The 16004-nt window shown below is 33.9% G+C and overlaps 2 protein-coding genes across 2 annotated transcripts; one reads left to right on the top strand and one right to left on the bottom strand.

Moving 5' to 3' along the window:
* Positions 1-1023: 1023 nt before the first annotated feature.
* On the bottom strand, positions 1024-7110 carry LOC111378198 (integrin-linked protein kinase 1-like). The gene is made up of 15 exons (XM_023001368.1): positions 7063-7110; positions 6876-6977; positions 6189-6268; positions 6000-6117; positions 5621-5851; positions 5252-5326; positions 4317-4397; positions 4044-4138; positions 3351-3477; positions 2943-3022; positions 2492-2552; positions 1991-2103; positions 1826-1911; positions 1611-1729; positions 1024-1295 (listed from the first exon to the last, which is right to left on the bottom strand). Exons 1-11 carry the CDS (start codon positions 7108-7110, stop codon positions 2528-2530), a joined length of 1062 nt encoding a protein of 353 aa, XP_022857136.1. The 3' UTR covers positions 1024-1295; positions 1611-1729; positions 1826-1911; positions 1991-2103; positions 2492-2527.
* Positions 7111-11009: 3899 nt separating this feature from the next.
* LOC111385489 lies at positions 11010-15447 on the top strand. The gene is made up of 2 exons (XM_023009887.1): positions 11010-11416; positions 14995-15447. The coding sequence occupies exons 1-2, from the start codon at positions 11146-11148 to the stop codon at positions 15207-15209; spliced, it is 486 nt and encodes a 161-aa protein (XP_022865655.1). The 5' UTR covers positions 11010-11145; the 3' UTR covers positions 15210-15447.
* The last annotated feature ends 557 nt before the right edge of the window (positions 15448-16004 follow it).

The following is a 16004-nucleotide window of genomic DNA, read 5'->3' on the forward strand; positions in this document are numbered from 1 at the left end:
AGATAATTCAAGGGGAAAACAAATGACCAAATCTAGAAATTTTAGACAATATAAGAAAGAAGAAAATATCTAGGATACTAACTATAAAACTCAAATAACAAGCAGTGGTTGAAACCCACAAAAAATCCCTTAACTCTGACAACGATGTTCGATGAAGAGAAATGGAGGTATATAGAGAGAGAAAATAGAAAACCCCCCTGACACTACACCAAGAAATCTTCTGATGGCGATGCCACCTCGCAGATGGTTCAACTCCAATGGTAAATATGCTGCGCCAAAGATCATCTTACACCGGCACGCGCGATTACTATTGGGAGAGAAGAGAGATTAGGAAGCATAATAGAGTGAGAAGGGAATGGGGGAAATAATTAATATTTTTAATTGAATTGGGTGGATTAATTATATAATACATGATTTGTGAATAATTGAATTTGGTACTTGATTTTTGAATTGTGATGTTTACACTTCTGATTTTGTGTAATTTCCACTTAGATCTATTCCATCTTCCAACCCACCAATATCGTGGGAAGGATTGGTCCAATCCGTAATTTTCTTTCCTCATCCAGTCTAGTCCTCCGGTTGGACCTAACTAATGAGATTCGGGCTCAACCCATTTGTAAACATTATCACTATTCCAATATATATATATATATATATTGTGAGAAAAATGCAGCTGGAATTCGTATTTATACCAGGAAAACTGAATTTTTAGAAAATAAAAAATATATATATTTTAGAAAGAAAGAGTCGTCTATTGGGAAACGGAAAGAAAACTCAAAAATACATTTACTTACTAATTTCAAAAAAAATAATGATGGTTGAATAGGGTTAAAAATAGAGAAAGCGTGAATTATTTCAAAAATGATTTCAACCAGCATTTGGATTTTTATTTATTTATTTATTTATTCCTTAAAGTTTTCAAACTGTCCATTTATGATTCAACACTTGTCCCCCAGTTTTTGACCCTATTTTTGTAGCATTTCTGATTCAAAATTATACATCCATGATTACAAAGCTGAAAAGGGAACATAGAAAACATAGTGTCTTGCTTATGTTGACGATCATTGGTACATAAAAACGAGTACAAGCAAAACTAAATGGTAAATGTGAAACAACAGAGAGATGACACATATTAGCAGAGTTCCAGTCTGCTGTAATTTCATATAATTATACAGCTATTGCAGGTTAGAAGTCTTCTTTGTTGCAAGTTCTCTAGAATAACCTCCAGCTGCATAATTATTTCTCCGAATGAAGGCCTGCGATCCGGATTCTTGTGCCAGCATTCTTTAAGAAGCCTGCCATTGAGTTCAAGGTTTTCATCAGGCAAAAACCAGATGTAACCATATTTTTTATGCTGCGTTCACTTGAGAATTTTAATTCCAAAATAATGACATGACGATTTCAGTATACTTGTGAAATGAGAGGAAAACAGATTGTATTCGTGCAAAAGAAAATGCATTATGAAGAGCGCTTCAGTTTTCTCGATGACAGAGAGATCATTTTGTGTGAAAAACACGGTAACACTATCAAAGATAACTCAGTGTGTCTTTTCATGAACTTTCAATGGCGAAAAGTAGAGGGTACGGATAAGGAATATTCAATTGACTCACTTGTTGATGGGTTCAGGGTACAGAATTGAGGAGAGAGGTGGTCGTGAATCTTCATATGCTCGTCTGTCTGCCAATATCTCTGGATTTTCTCCCCTGTTCGACGGCCCCCCTTGGAACATCTGTAGACAATCCATGGCATCATTTGGAAGGAATTTGCTAGGATATGATTAGAAAGCCTTCACATTAGCTGAACTTAGAATATGTTTTCAGTTTACCTCATGGACAACCATAGCAAATGAGAAGACATCAACGCTCTTCCCATACGATTCTCGACAGTAGACTTCAGGAGCCATGTAGCGATCTTAAAATTACCATAAAAGCTTCTCGTTAGAATATCTAAAAAAATATTCAAAATAAGTGTATTACTTAGCAAATTTTACATGATCCTGTTCCACCAGTCATTTTATAACCAAGAGCATCTTTTCCCTGTACAATTTTGCTTAGTCCAAAATCTGTGACCTTAAGGCGCCCTGCTCCGTCTTGCAAAATATTTCTACAAGAAATGGTTGACTGATGAAATAACTCTGAGAAAAAACTTAAACAAGTTGAAGAGGATTAACTCGGTTTTTCTTCATTTAATGCGAATAGCTCGTCAGCATGCTGCTCTCTTAAGCAGTTAAGCTTAACATGTGTTGCTTTTAAGTTGTCAAGTTTTATGATAATCAAGATTTTTTATTGATCAAAATTGGAAATAGGTAAATTATTTATTTGACATTAAAATATGACCGTACTTTCAGAATAAGTAAACTTTTTTACTTTAAAGTAATAAATAACTTGTCCAAACATGTTTGAAAATAAGAAGTAACTTTTACGTATTTAAAAGCTTCGCCAATCATGCAAATGTGGGTGGAACAAAACAGTTAAAGATGAATCGTCAGTACCTAGGTGTCAAATCTCGGTGGATTATTGGATGAGGTTTATGCTGATGAAGATAATTCATACCTATGCCAACAAAAAAAAATTGAGTTCAGGATAGAACAGGTTTACATAATACCCAAATACTACCAGCTGATTGAATTCATTTTCTTTTCAGAGAGGGAAGTGAGAAAGCGATCATATTAAGTAAAAGATTAACTCAGAAAAAACAGTTTCCTCTCTTATTAATAGATCTCCCAGATCTACCACTCACTAATCTTTATGAAGTCCAAATCTTATATACAATAAGCATGAGATAATACTGATACACTGTACACCATTGAACAATAATAACCGATGTGATCAAAATCATCTTCACTGATATGGTCGTAAGTATGGCATTTACATCTGGAAGAGATGTTTACAGATGTTTCACAGTATGCATAACTTATGAAAAGGTGCTTGTAGAACACGTACCTTGCTATATCTAAAGCGTAAGAAACTGCAGTCAGCAGATCAAGTCTTCCTTTCTTCCTCAATATATCATATAAGCTTCCCTAGGATTCCAACTTATAGAAGAATTAGTTCATTGAAGTAGAACAATAAGAGATGAGACGAAGATTTATTGGAGGATTTAGGAGAAAAACTCAGTTGTACTGAATGACCAAATCAGTATCTATTCAGTCATACCAGATCTATTTTATACGTAAAATTCCTAAATTTGAACTGAAAGTAACTTGAGAACTAATAATTCTTACAGACATAAATGAATACCCACTTTCTTTTTCTATCCTAACATAAGTTCTGTGACTACTACATTAGGAATGGAATCGCTATCATGTTCATGCTCTCCGAAAACAACATCATGAACTGAACAATACTTACATTTTGTAGATACTCTGCAAGGAAGATTATGCGGTCAGAGTGCTTTAAATCTAAAACACCGAGGTACTCTACTATATTAGGGTGACGCAATCTTTGCCACAATCCCATTTCTTGTAGAAACTTGTCCCTACAAAGCAATCAACAACAGAAACCAAAAAAGCAAAGATAATATATATTATATAGATAAAATGTTGTAAATGATTTGTTATTATGCTAGTATAAATGTTAATCCAGATGGTAGTATAGATATTTGTAATTTGGATTCTAAGATAAAGAACTCTTGAGATCAAAAAATCAAGATTTCACTTTCTACAAGATAGGAACGCCGTTCTCATCCAGACATCCAATAAAACAGCACAATGCAACTTATACAATATTCTTTAAAATATTAACAAGAAACGAGTCAATATATGCAACACAGATGAAGAAATATTTTCCAAGATTTTAGTTGGAAAGTTGCTAAACATATTTGGGAAAATATTTTCTCTCCGCTTGTTATACTACACCTGAATTAAACGTGTTATTCATTTTTCTTTTATCTCAATGCCATTGGGTGTTGTGTACTTGTATCTGCTGATTATAGATTTTAAAATCCAGATTTTATAATGAAAGGTGGGATTTAAAATCTAATAATATTGCATGTGCATGTATTAATATATGAATTAAGTTAAACAATTGCACAGTAGAGCTCACCTCACCATCGGATTAGATGCAACAGAAGAACGAATTGTTTTTGCTGCAACTTCTGTACCTCGCCACTTAACCAAATAAACTTCACCATATGCACCCTGTCATTTATTGATAATTGCATTAGTTTTGCAAGAGGACGCTCTCCTACAAACCAAGAACTAAATTTTCGCACTGACTTGCGTGTTCCCAGGAGTGCCTTTTCACTTTTGGCCAAAAATAAATTAACATTCAAGTTGCTTTGTGGGAACTAATTTGGGTTCAGGTAAGTGAAATTACTTCTCCAATACGAATTGCTTTCCTCATGTCTACCTCAGTGTGGGGAATTTCACAACATGGAGCTGGAGTTTCAAGTCCCACCTGTCTCAAGCATTTAGAAATGAAGTATGTTATGTTACAGGAATGTCAGAAGTTTTTTCATATTGTCGAAAAACTAAGAGACAACACTAATCGTCTAAATGAGAGTGATCACACTAGCGACTTTCAAAGAGGTAGTGCAAAAAGAAATATATAGCAGTTTAATGTCTTTCTTTAGCCTAACACGTATAGATAGGCAATAAAAGTCTAAACAGTTAGCCAACTAACTTCAGTCATGGAATGACAACTTAGGAGAACTTATCATCAAACGTTCTGTTAATGAATCAAGTCTCAGCAATGAGTTTTATTATCATGGAAAAGAACGCCAATTTTCTTAGATATCCACCTGAGCTAGAATAGATACACATTTCTCAACCTCAACACTGTCAGATACTTAACATTTCAAGTAGCCCCAACTTAGTAGTTCAATAACTGGCATACGTAAGAGAGTAGAGAAGAAATGTTCTTTATGATGGTACGGGACACTGATATGAAAAACTTATTCTCGAGCTCAGGCAATGAGGTGGCGAAATTGTTGAAGCATTTGGTTTTGGTATTTGCATTCAAAGATTCCTGTTCTGAAAGACCTTTTTCAACCACAAGGAATAAAGATGATAAAATGGTAGAAGTAAATGGGATTAATAAAAAAAATATAAAAAATAAATTCCCCTTCCCACAATTTCCAACTAAGGAAACAGAGTAAGAGGTGTACTGTAACTTTTCCTATTCTTGCCAAGGGGGTTACTGTTAGGAGGAAAACAGTCCTTATCTAAGTGAAGTTTAATTAAAAAAGTAACGAAAATTCTTTCACGTGATGGGTGTATGTTCTGTATAAGACATGTTGAAAAGTAATATACCGGGTCAATTCCACCATGTGCCTCCAGAATTTTACAGATGTCTTCATGGCCAAAGCTACGAGCATCAGAAAGAGGCTGCAAAATTTATAGATCGTATGACCATCAAGAATATTCCAGGAGTTGTGGAAACTTGGATAGTGCATGGTAAAAAGCTCATAATCCTTAGTGAAGCTTTGTTGAAAATAGAATTGGTGAAAACTCAAATTTCTTTATATGCAGCTACTGATAGCACACTTGCACGCGTGAATTCTCAAAATTACAATTTCAAACTAAACATAAGTAGCATTAGAGACTAAAAATGCTGCATGCTATAAGAAACTGAGAATCGTGGCGATTATGCGATATGACTTTATAAAGCATTGCACTTACAGTGCGACCCCATCGATCCCTGATGTTCACATCGGCTCCTTTCTCAAGAAGTAGGTGAACAATCTCTGTGCATCCTTCACATGATGCTAAATGAAGCGCAGTTCTCTTATCATAGTCCGCCTGATTCGTCTCTACTCCTTTCTCCAGTTCCAGAATAACACCATCTTTATCGCACTTACTTGAAGAAAACAAGAGGCGATACGGAACTTCCCACTCAATTTTTTGAGATGACTACCCCTGCTGAAAAAAAGAAATGAGGTGGCTACGTTTTGTTTCCTCGAATAGTGGAATACAATGCTTCATCATATCTTGCAGTACATACAATAGGCCTAATTTGAAGACACTGTAAATTTTTTTTTATTCCGTAAAAGAAACCAACCGCAAATTGCACTGTTAACTGAGCATTTACAAACGGGTGAGCTCTGCTTAGGGTCATCATTAAGCTAATCAAAATCATTGTCATTGGTACAAGCAAGACCATGAGGACCTTACAAAATCTGAAATAACAAATCACTTGAAACAGTAATTCAGAATTATAGGTATACACTTCCAATTGTATTAAACTTACCGAAAATGCTTTATATATGAACCCAGTAGCAGAATAATCCAATCATGCAACGATCTAAGACTGCATGGTCCATTTGCAATCTACTCACCAGAATTTTCTAGATCTGTCAGTGAGTTTAATTACATCACAATGGGAGGCATCATTCCAATTTAGAACCTGTTAATAAGATTATTGTTGTGCTTTCTTATCACTATACTGTTCAAAGGCTCCAACTTTCAAAATCTCCAAATACACTCACAAAAGTGTAGTTGCCAAAATAGGTAATAACCATTGTGGAGAATGGCATGTCCCAATGATCTTTAAAAAAATTTCCAGTAGTAATTTTAGATTTTACTGCATGTTTATGTGAAAAATTGTTAATGATGTCGCAGCGTGTAGTCGTACTGTCAGACAGAGTCTAATTCTTCCGGACTAAAATGCACATGGGAAAGAAGTAATTTGTAATTCCAAATGATAAAACAATTTGACTTTAAAGACTTAACAGTCATCAGCAACGACATAAGTTATCAAAGAAGCACATTCCCATGCTTAAAGTTCTTAGATATTCAAATTTCTATATGTTGTATCTCGCAATATGATATTTATCCCACATATATTTCAAACCCTATCACGTCCTGGACTAATGTAACTGTTTAAACAACTTCTAGAGGCTTGCATGTCAGCCCGTGTACAAACTTTAAGGATTACCTTCGAGGTTGGAGAGTGAGGCCCTTCAGCTTCCATGAGAATAAGAGAAAAATGAGCTGAAATGTGATTCACAGAGACAACTTCACAAACACTGGGTGTTCTCTATAAACAGCACAAGATCAAATTTCAATTCTACCAAACGAGACTAAATAAAGGTAATTTGAACGTGAAACATTTACAGACTTACAGTCTTATATAGTTTTAGTGGGATGCAGGAACAATCCAGAAGAGTCATGATCGAGGCGATGAATCCCATGAAAAAAGTGGATTTTTCTTGCTTATTTATTTGGGTTTGAAATATCGACTGGATAAGAGAACTTTGGACTCTTCATCTAAGATGGTTCGTTGAATTGAGACTGAATATGGGATTTCTTTGCATGAAATATGGCATTGTTCATCCATTTGACTGTTAGAAGGGATTTTAGCATTTTCGTTTTCTTGACATTGCTCTGATTGGAAGGATTGTGACAGAAAAACTAAAGAATGTGCTAAAGGTTGCACTTTGTAGTGTATTCTTTTACGACCCTGTTTGGTATACATTAATGTAAAAATGAGAATGAAAAATATAATTATTACGAATCCTACAAAATAGATAAAAAGTAAAATATGATGCCCGTAATGAATAACGGTCATATTTTTCATTTTAATGGACAAATAATGAAAAACAAACGGGAACTTAGTGAGAGTTCTAATATTCTTCTTGCTAGTTAGTCTTAAATAGACAAGAACACATTTAAGATTTTTTATTTAGCCTTGTTTGGCATCCATTAATTTTCATTTCATTACATTCTATTTTTCTCTATTTTATTTTTAACCATACAATTTTTCATAAAATAATAATAAACGTAACTCAAAAAAAAAATGTCTTCTTTTTCAACCACTCATTTTTCAAAAAAATACTATTTTACCCATTTTCATTTTCACAAAACGGGTGCCAAACAGTATAGTTTCAAGTTTCAATATCTGCCGGCTGCAAAATATATCGGTGTGTCAAAATATATTTATTATTTTTCTCTATTTTTTATTTAATTAATTTCTATCTAAATTATTTTATTATTTTGTTAAGTTAAAAATTGAAACATATAATTTAGATAGTCAAATACGCTCTCTAAATTAAAATATTAATATAAAAAGTCATTTGAAACATGTTTTTAATGATTGACTTTTTAAAATAGAAAATCTCATATTTAAAAAGTCAACTGAAGATGCTCTCCTTTCTCTCTTCCTCTATAGTGTATAGGTTTTAAGTGTATATTTCTTTTTTCAATAGATGAATACTTAACCCTTGTTTGGATTAAATAAAAATAAATTTTTATTAAATTTTAATGAAAAATTGGGAAAAATATGTGATTAAAAACTTGATAAAGATTATGAATTCCATTTTTATGTAAAAAAATAAATTTGAAAAAAAATAAAATAAAAATCAAAGATGACCTTAGTATTTAATAAACACTGAGCACTTATGATTGGGAACAAAAATGTCTCGATTCAAAAATTAGAGACCAACTTGTCGATTAAATAATTAAAAATTAATGGGTAATTATATTATCACCACAAAATTTATTAAGTCCCCGTTTGACCCCATTCTCATTCTTTTTCTTTCTCTTATTTTCAACTACACAATCTTCTATAAAATAATATTACACACAAATTAAAATTTTTTCATTCTTTTTCAACAACACATTTTTCAAAAAACACTATTCCAACCATTAAAATTTGAAAAGAATAGGAGCTAAGTACACCATAATCATTAACTTTATTCCTTATTTACTTAAATAGCCTCAAGTAAAATTACATAATTAGGATTAATATACTTTTAATTAATCACACCACAAACCTAAACCTAGGGATGTAAATCGGGCTCGTCGGATCTTGTGCCCGTGGTTCGGCCCGAAAAAAGCTCGAGTCGGCCTGTGTGGCTCGCCGACTTAGGCTCGTAAATACCAAAATCAAAACCAAAACCAAGCATGCCTGGCTCGGGTCGAGCCAAATTTTTTTGGCCAAATTGCTCGAGCTCAAAAAAAGGCTTGCTCATTTTATTCGAGCCGAGTCCGAGCCTCTAGTTTTGACTTGCAAGTCAACTCGACTTGATTCGTTGATATCCCTACCTAAACTTAACTTCTTCTTCTTCTGCTCCTTTTATATATATATATATATATATATATATATATATATATATTTTTATTAGAATTTTTTGTTTTTTCAATTCGTTAGATCTTATAATTGCAAAATGCGACTCTTTACCGAAAGCGGCATGGAGAACATATAATCCAATTTGTTTAATCATTCTTTATACTTTTTTTACTAATTCATTATCTGAGAAGTGAGTAGCAGTAAATCTATCATTTGGACTAAAAGTTATGAATGATGCAGACCAAAAGAAAAGTGAAAGGGAAAAACATTTCAATGATATAATAATTTATAAGATCAACAAGAGAATCAGAATAGTCAGGTTGTACTACACATAATTAATTATGTTACTAAAATCTTCACTCATTTAAATGAATAAATACACAAATATAAAATCATATTTATAATAATTCGTACCAAGAAAGGTTGGCGAAAATGTAAATTTCATCCTTAAAAGTTTTGACTCTCCAAAAAAATTTATAAAATAGAGACCGTAAATATGTATCTCTCCATGAGTGTATTTTAATTTGGCCCATTTTCTTTTAATAACTTTCAAAACATTTCAGTGACCTCTTTAAAAATTATAAATCAAAGTTCATTGACAAAAAGATTCAGACCCATCTTTTAGAAATCAAGTTTTCTTCTTCTTCTTTATCTTCCCCTTCTTTGAAAAAGTAATTAATAAAATTAGTGTGGATGCATCCAATATAAAATGTACACGGTGTAAAGAAATCTCTAGAAGAAAAGAAATTAGTAAATTTAACCAATAATCACTGAACTTTACACTTGATTACTACTTGCTCACTCATCTTTCACATATTACTGAATGCTCACTCATCTTTTCATATAATTACTCATTCACCACTTGTCTCTTCAAATAATTGGGCTACTTTTACGGCAAATTTTCGATAACTTCCGACCACAAAGAATGTATAATTTTGATACTGTTGAAAAGCCCACGATATCCTCTTCAATTACCACCCAAAATCTCATTATAACTCCAAGGGATTCGATCGAAAAATTGCCTTAAAAGTCGCCCAAAAATTATGAAAATCTGCCCAGATTTTCAGATTTTTTGGGCGACTTTTAAGACAATTTTTCGGCAACTTTCGACCATCAAAACTATTTAATTTTGATACCATTGGAAAGCCCACAATGTCCTCTTCAATTACCACCCAAAATTTCCCAATAACTCCAAAGAATTCGGTCGGAATAAACCCACAAAGTCAGCATCCCGAACTTTGTCTAGATTTTCGCCTTTTCAAGATGCTGATTTTGTGGGTTTATTCCGACCGAATCCTTTGAAGTTATAGGAAAATTTTGGATGGTAATTGAAGAGGACATTGTGGGTTTTCCAATGGTATCAAAATTCGATAGGTTTGATAGTCGAAAGTTGCCGAAAAATTGCCTTAAAAGTCGCCCAAAAAATCTGAAAATCTGGGCAGATTTTCAAAATTTTTGGGCAACTTTTAAGGCAATTTTTCGATCGAATCCCTTGGAGTTATAATGAGATTTTGGGTGGTAATTGAAGAGGATATTGTGGGCTTTCCAACGGTATCAAAATTCGACATTCTTTGTGATCGGAAGTTGTCGAAATTTGCCGTAAAAGTCGCCCAATTATTTGAAGAGACGAGTGGTGAATGAGTAATTATATGAAAAGATGAGTGATCATTCAGTAATCTGTGAAAGATGAGTGAGCAAGTAGTAATCAAGCGTAAAGTTAAGTGATTATTGGTTAAATTTACTCGAAAAGAAATAGATGAAATATAGTTGTGTTGTATTTATTAAAATCTAAAATTCTTTTTTTTCGTATTTTATAAAATTAGGTATATAATTATAAATTTGTTGTAGTATATTTATTAAACCTATGTTTTGGTGTACTTAATAAATTTTGTAGTAGTAACAATTACCTAAAATCAATTGTGTCCTACTAAATATTTGACACTTTGCTGCTACAAAATTTTTATTTACAAATAATAAAATATGAGCATGAAAATGAAATCTGGACTCAGTCGTAGTGCATAATTCACAGCAAACCGTATAATTTCAAATTTTGCAACCCAGCCACCGAAGATATCCCTTCTGTCTCAGATACATCCATAGTCATAGAAGAGGGGGTCAGGGTTCAGTGCACAGTTAAATGTCTACCCGAACGCAAAACCAGAACCCAATTCAAGGCGACGACGTTTCGAATCTCGAAGAAGAAGATGAAGAAGAAGAGGTGTTGAAGCTTGAAGAAGAAGTGGAGCAGATAGCCCAGAAAGTGCTTGAGTACAGAACCACACTTCCGAATCAGCTTAACTCCACGCTCGCTTCTCTTTTTTCTTCTCAACGACCCATTATTCCCCCGACCAGTTTATCCGAAGATGGATCTGAACCGGGACCCGAATCGGAGGCGGGTCACAATCCAGGTGCGTTTGCAAATTTGAATTTTGCTTTAACCTATGTCTCTGCTGTGTATTGTGGCTCTTAGGGTTTGTTGGATAAAGGTATCTTGTGTAAATTTGGAAATAATTTTTTAAAAAAATTTAAGTATAGCTTATTTTATGTGGCTCTGGTTTTATAAGAAGTTAATATTTTTTTACTGTGATATGAAAATTTTCCTTTTTGTTCTCTGGTAAATTTAGATACTGGTGAAAATGTGATTAATATTGCCCTATTATTATTATTATTATTATTTTTTTTTTTTAGTCACTTGAAACTTGTGTCTTCTTGCTTATTTGGATTATATATTGCAGGATTGTGTGACATTTTTATTCATAATATAATATAATTGATTGTGTAATTGGTTGACATGACTGAAACTGGCAAAGCATGGCGGTCTGCATATTGGTTATATGTGACTTTCAGGTGTCCAAATGACGAAAAGTTATTTGGGTATTCAGTTTGCACATTAGCATGAATAAATTTTATTCTATAAATATTCTTTTGAGAAGATCATTTGCTCCACCACTTTCCTCGAAACAGAACCACGGAGATGTTAAACGCTCTGGTTTAGTGGCCACGATTCATCCACCAGAGTGAATCGATTTAAATGTTAGCATTCTCATAGTAAACATGGTATGTGCATTTGTCTGCATTCATACCTGTTTGTGCATGTGTAAAAATGTGGTTACCCTGGAAGATGACTGTGAGTTACAAGTTGATAGTGATTTTGTTCACAAAGGAAGCTGCCATTAGGTTTTGATCTAAGAAGCACGGATATGGATAAGTAATTCGAATACGATACGATACGGGTACGTTGATACGGCCTTTTTTTTTTTTTTAAAAATAAAATAAAATTAGGATACGTGTTATAAAATTTAACATAATTTCATTAATATAAAAAAAATTAAAACTGTTGCATAATAATAAAAACAAAATAAAATACTAAAACATTTTATCGTAATCCTTAATTATCCCAACTTCATTTTCTTAAACATCAGCTTCTCCATTATCATTAAGAATAACAATATCAAGCAGTCCAACAAGTTTAGAGTATCAAATGAGTATCCGACAATGTCCTACTTTTTGGATGAACCTTTTGAATAGAGATCTAATTTTCTTTATAAAAGACATTGATTAATTCAAACATGGTTGAACTGCTGAGAAATTTTTGCATTGAATTTGTGCTTCACCTGGTGCATTATGTTCAAAAATATTTCCTACAGGGCATATGTGAGTTGTGCTTTGACTCAGTCCATTGAAATTTAATCATTCATCTCATACTGGATTTGTATTTTAATTTATTTTTGAGTATATATTGAATGGAAAACTGAAAGGAAAACAATAGGTTGCATTGCAGTCATGAGGCTCTACTTCTCTCCCACGACATACCCAATTTCAGTGTGAATAGACACATATTAACCTTTTCCTTTTATTCTAGCACCATGTAACCCAGAAGATTCCCATATTACCCCACCCTACCTAATTGGATAGCAAACAAACAAGCCAAGACATAATCATAAGTGACCTTGTCCGCAAGGTGAAAGTCCTGGCCAATTACTAATTTTCGAATACCGTGCAGCCGAACCATTTCCCTCGCAAGAATCCCAACTGTGGTGGAAGTGATACAGTGATGTTTCTGCCCGATAAAATTGGTAGACTTATTGAGACGAACAACTAGTATAATATCAATGAAAATCTCATATTTGGTTGCAACCCCCCATGAAATTTCCAAATACTGAATTCGAGTGACTAGAATACAACTATGGGTCTCCTCACATTTGGCCAAAATCATAACAGCTTGGTGCGCACTCAGACCTCTGATTTTCCCCATCCTTGTTTTAGTAGGCCCTACTACAAACTACTACAAAATTTATGGATAGCACCTCTGCATTGCCAACTCCATACGGCTCCATTTGACAGTCCTCATCATCGGATACTTCAAGCTCCAATTTTTCCATGTCATTGCCCACCCCCACTAGCTCCTTGTTTTTACAGCAATGGCCCACTACTCACTTCTGATCATGCATAAAAACCAAATGCTTCTCGCGCTTCAATTGTATGCTTGCATCCGTAAACTGGTTTAAGGAGTTCTTTGATTTGGGTGTTGAATTGAAATCCAGACATGAAATGGGATCCAATTTAGGATATGAAAAGAGATGGTCACTGTTGAACCAGTGTTATCATGGCTGAATGGAGTAACTGGAGTGGAGTGTGGATCAAGAAAGTGGGTGTTGGGTCTGGTCTATCAGCTGCAGATTTTAGTTTACCTCGATTTGAGCCTGAATTAATCAAGACCTGTTGGAGCAAAGCATTAGTGTCTGAACTAATTAAGTCTGTTAGAACAAAAGTTTGTATCCTCCACTTTTTGGGCCAGGTCCTTGGCTTTCAACTCCGGATCCTATGCCTTAATATCTGGATTCAGCCTACTTACGTAGTATCCTTTCAAATTGATCGTGATGCCTTCTTCTCAGGCCTGTTTTGCAATGGCAATGCTGGTTCAAAAGTCTCCGGCAAAAGAGAAGCTGGGACTTCAAAGATCTTCCAATCTTCTTTGGTGATGCCTTCTTGTTCAAGTGAGAGGAATTTCAATTTCTGCCCTCGTGAGAGGAAAGAAATCTCTCAAGCAGTAGGATCTTTAATTCTTCCCAAGTTTACACATGTTGATGCCAATCTACCCCTATAAACAATGCCAATGCCTCACCATCAAAACACTCTGTAGTGGCTTTACACATTATGTGCCTCCAACAACTGATTTATTTAGAAAATGCTCTACCGCTTAGACAGCACCAGTCTGGATTTTCACAGTAGATATATTTTGAGTCGGCCTTGCCAATCCATTCGAAAGTCATCCTCTTTGCTGAATTTTTGCTGCGCTTGTTCAAATTTCTCCATAAGTGACCCCATCTTCTCCAGTTCTTTCCCTAAATCTGTTGCCATTTGCTCTAGAATCGATGATACGAACCTGATTTGCATTGTATTTTTTTTTATATATTTAATGATTAGACTGAATGGAATTACAATGGATTGCAGATCATTCTACAGGCCCTACTTCTCTCCCAAGACATACCCAATTTCTCCTGAATGAACTGATAATATCCTTCCCCTTCTATTCTAGTAGTAGCATGTAACCCAGAAGATTCCCATGTTTGCTGTACCCTAATTGGGGAAAAAAAAAAAAAAAAACAAACAAACAAACAAGCTAATACAAGAGGCATATTGAGGCCTATCATAATCTTCTTCATGTTCTTTGTACATTATTTCCTTTGTTAGGTGAGGATGTCTTCTAGGCAGTTTCAGCGAATCTTTCAAAAATAAACAAACCCAAGGTAAACATTTGGTTGAAGGGAACATTATTTTTGTTTGCATGTGTGCAGCATGTCCTATAATGGTATGCACTGAACATCTTATTCTGAAATTTTTTTTGCTCTGCTTCCACAGAAATATGAAGAAGAAAGTATTACAATGTGATATTTCTATGGCTTCCTCATGTTGTGGCCTTTGTGTCACCTAAAATCTATTACATATTTTAGCACTTAATGTACAGCATTTCTCCATCGCACAGGTGTACCTGTTGAGTCAAATAGAATGGCCTCATTAGTTGGAGAGGATCAAGAGGAAGCTGAGAAGATACAACTCCTTATACAGAAGATCTCAAGTAATGCCTCTACAATGCATATTGTCTTGAAGAGGATGAAAGACTACATGGCAAGGATCGATAAGTTAGAGTCTTCCAATGGAATCATCCATCCAGCTTTTAAAAGGAAACGAACAAGTTGACCAGGTTTTTCACATCAGATGTTTCTTATTCGAATCTGTAGTGTGTGTTATTATGCTAACTTTTTAGCCAGTTTATGCTAGAGGGAATTGGTGGCTCGACATAATACTGCTGATACTAGATATAGTAGTAATTATGTTATAAATAGGTGGATACATTGATTTAATCTGTAACATGATTTAGCTTGTCTTAATCTGTGTTTTTTAAGGGTTAATAGTACGTACACTGTGTTCTTGAAAATTCTCAAATTTGCAATGGTTTTAGCCCTTTTGTTGCTTATTTGGAAGTAAAGTTTTTCTGTTTTTGATGAAACTCATAAATAGATGTTGCATAAAACTGTGGTTTGAAACTATTTCTCTAAAAGAAGATAACTTGTAAGTAAAACAAACAATTTGTAAGCATATTTCTCTAAAAAGTGGCATTTGGTCACCAATTAAGCAGTCTGTTGGAATTTATAAATTGTTACAATAAACTCTTTTCTGACTATTACAAAGTAGAAGACCTAATTTATATAGTTACACATAATTAAAAATAAAGATTTTGTAATGATCACACAATCAACTATAATAAATAATCTCGTAAAATGGGGAAATTTACCAAAGCGAATGGTATCATCATCTTTTCATATATTCAATGTACTCTTGTTACTAACAAGAGTTATATATAGCGGAGCAAGGTCGGTCTTGAGATTTTGTGGGCTTTAGATCAATTTCAAATGTCACACATACATATAATAAAAATTAATTTTTTTTTTGGAGCCTTTACCCAAAGTGGGGCTTTAGGCGATCGCCTATCCC

Source organism: Olea europaea, chromosome 3 (assembly GCF_002742605.1).
Source record: "Olea europaea var. sylvestris chromosome 3, O_europaea_v1, whole genome shotgun sequence".
Lineage (NCBI taxonomy): Eukaryota > Viridiplantae > Streptophyta > Magnoliopsida > Lamiales > Oleaceae > Olea > Olea europaea.

Coding starts and splice junctions, on each gene's coding strand:
- LOC111378198 (XM_023001368.1), bottom strand. CDS start 7,110: ATGACTCTTCTGGATTGTTCCTGCATCCCACTAAAACTATATAAGACT. Junction 6,269..6,875: donor CTCACTCTCCAACCTCGAAG/GTAATCCTTAAA, acceptor TCTGGTGAGTAG/ATTGCAAATGGACCATGCAG. Junction 3,023..3,350: donor TTGCAGAGTATCTACAAAAT/GTAAGTATTGTT, acceptor TTGGAATCCTAG/GGAAGCTTATATGATATATT.
- LOC111385489 (XM_023009887.1), top strand. CDS start 11,146: ATGTCTACCCGAACGCAAAACCAGAACCCAATTCAAGGCGACGACGTT. Junction 11,417..14,994: donor GGAGGCGGGTCACAATCCAG/GTGCGTTTGCAA, acceptor TCCATCGCACAG/GTGTACCTGTTGAGTCAAAT.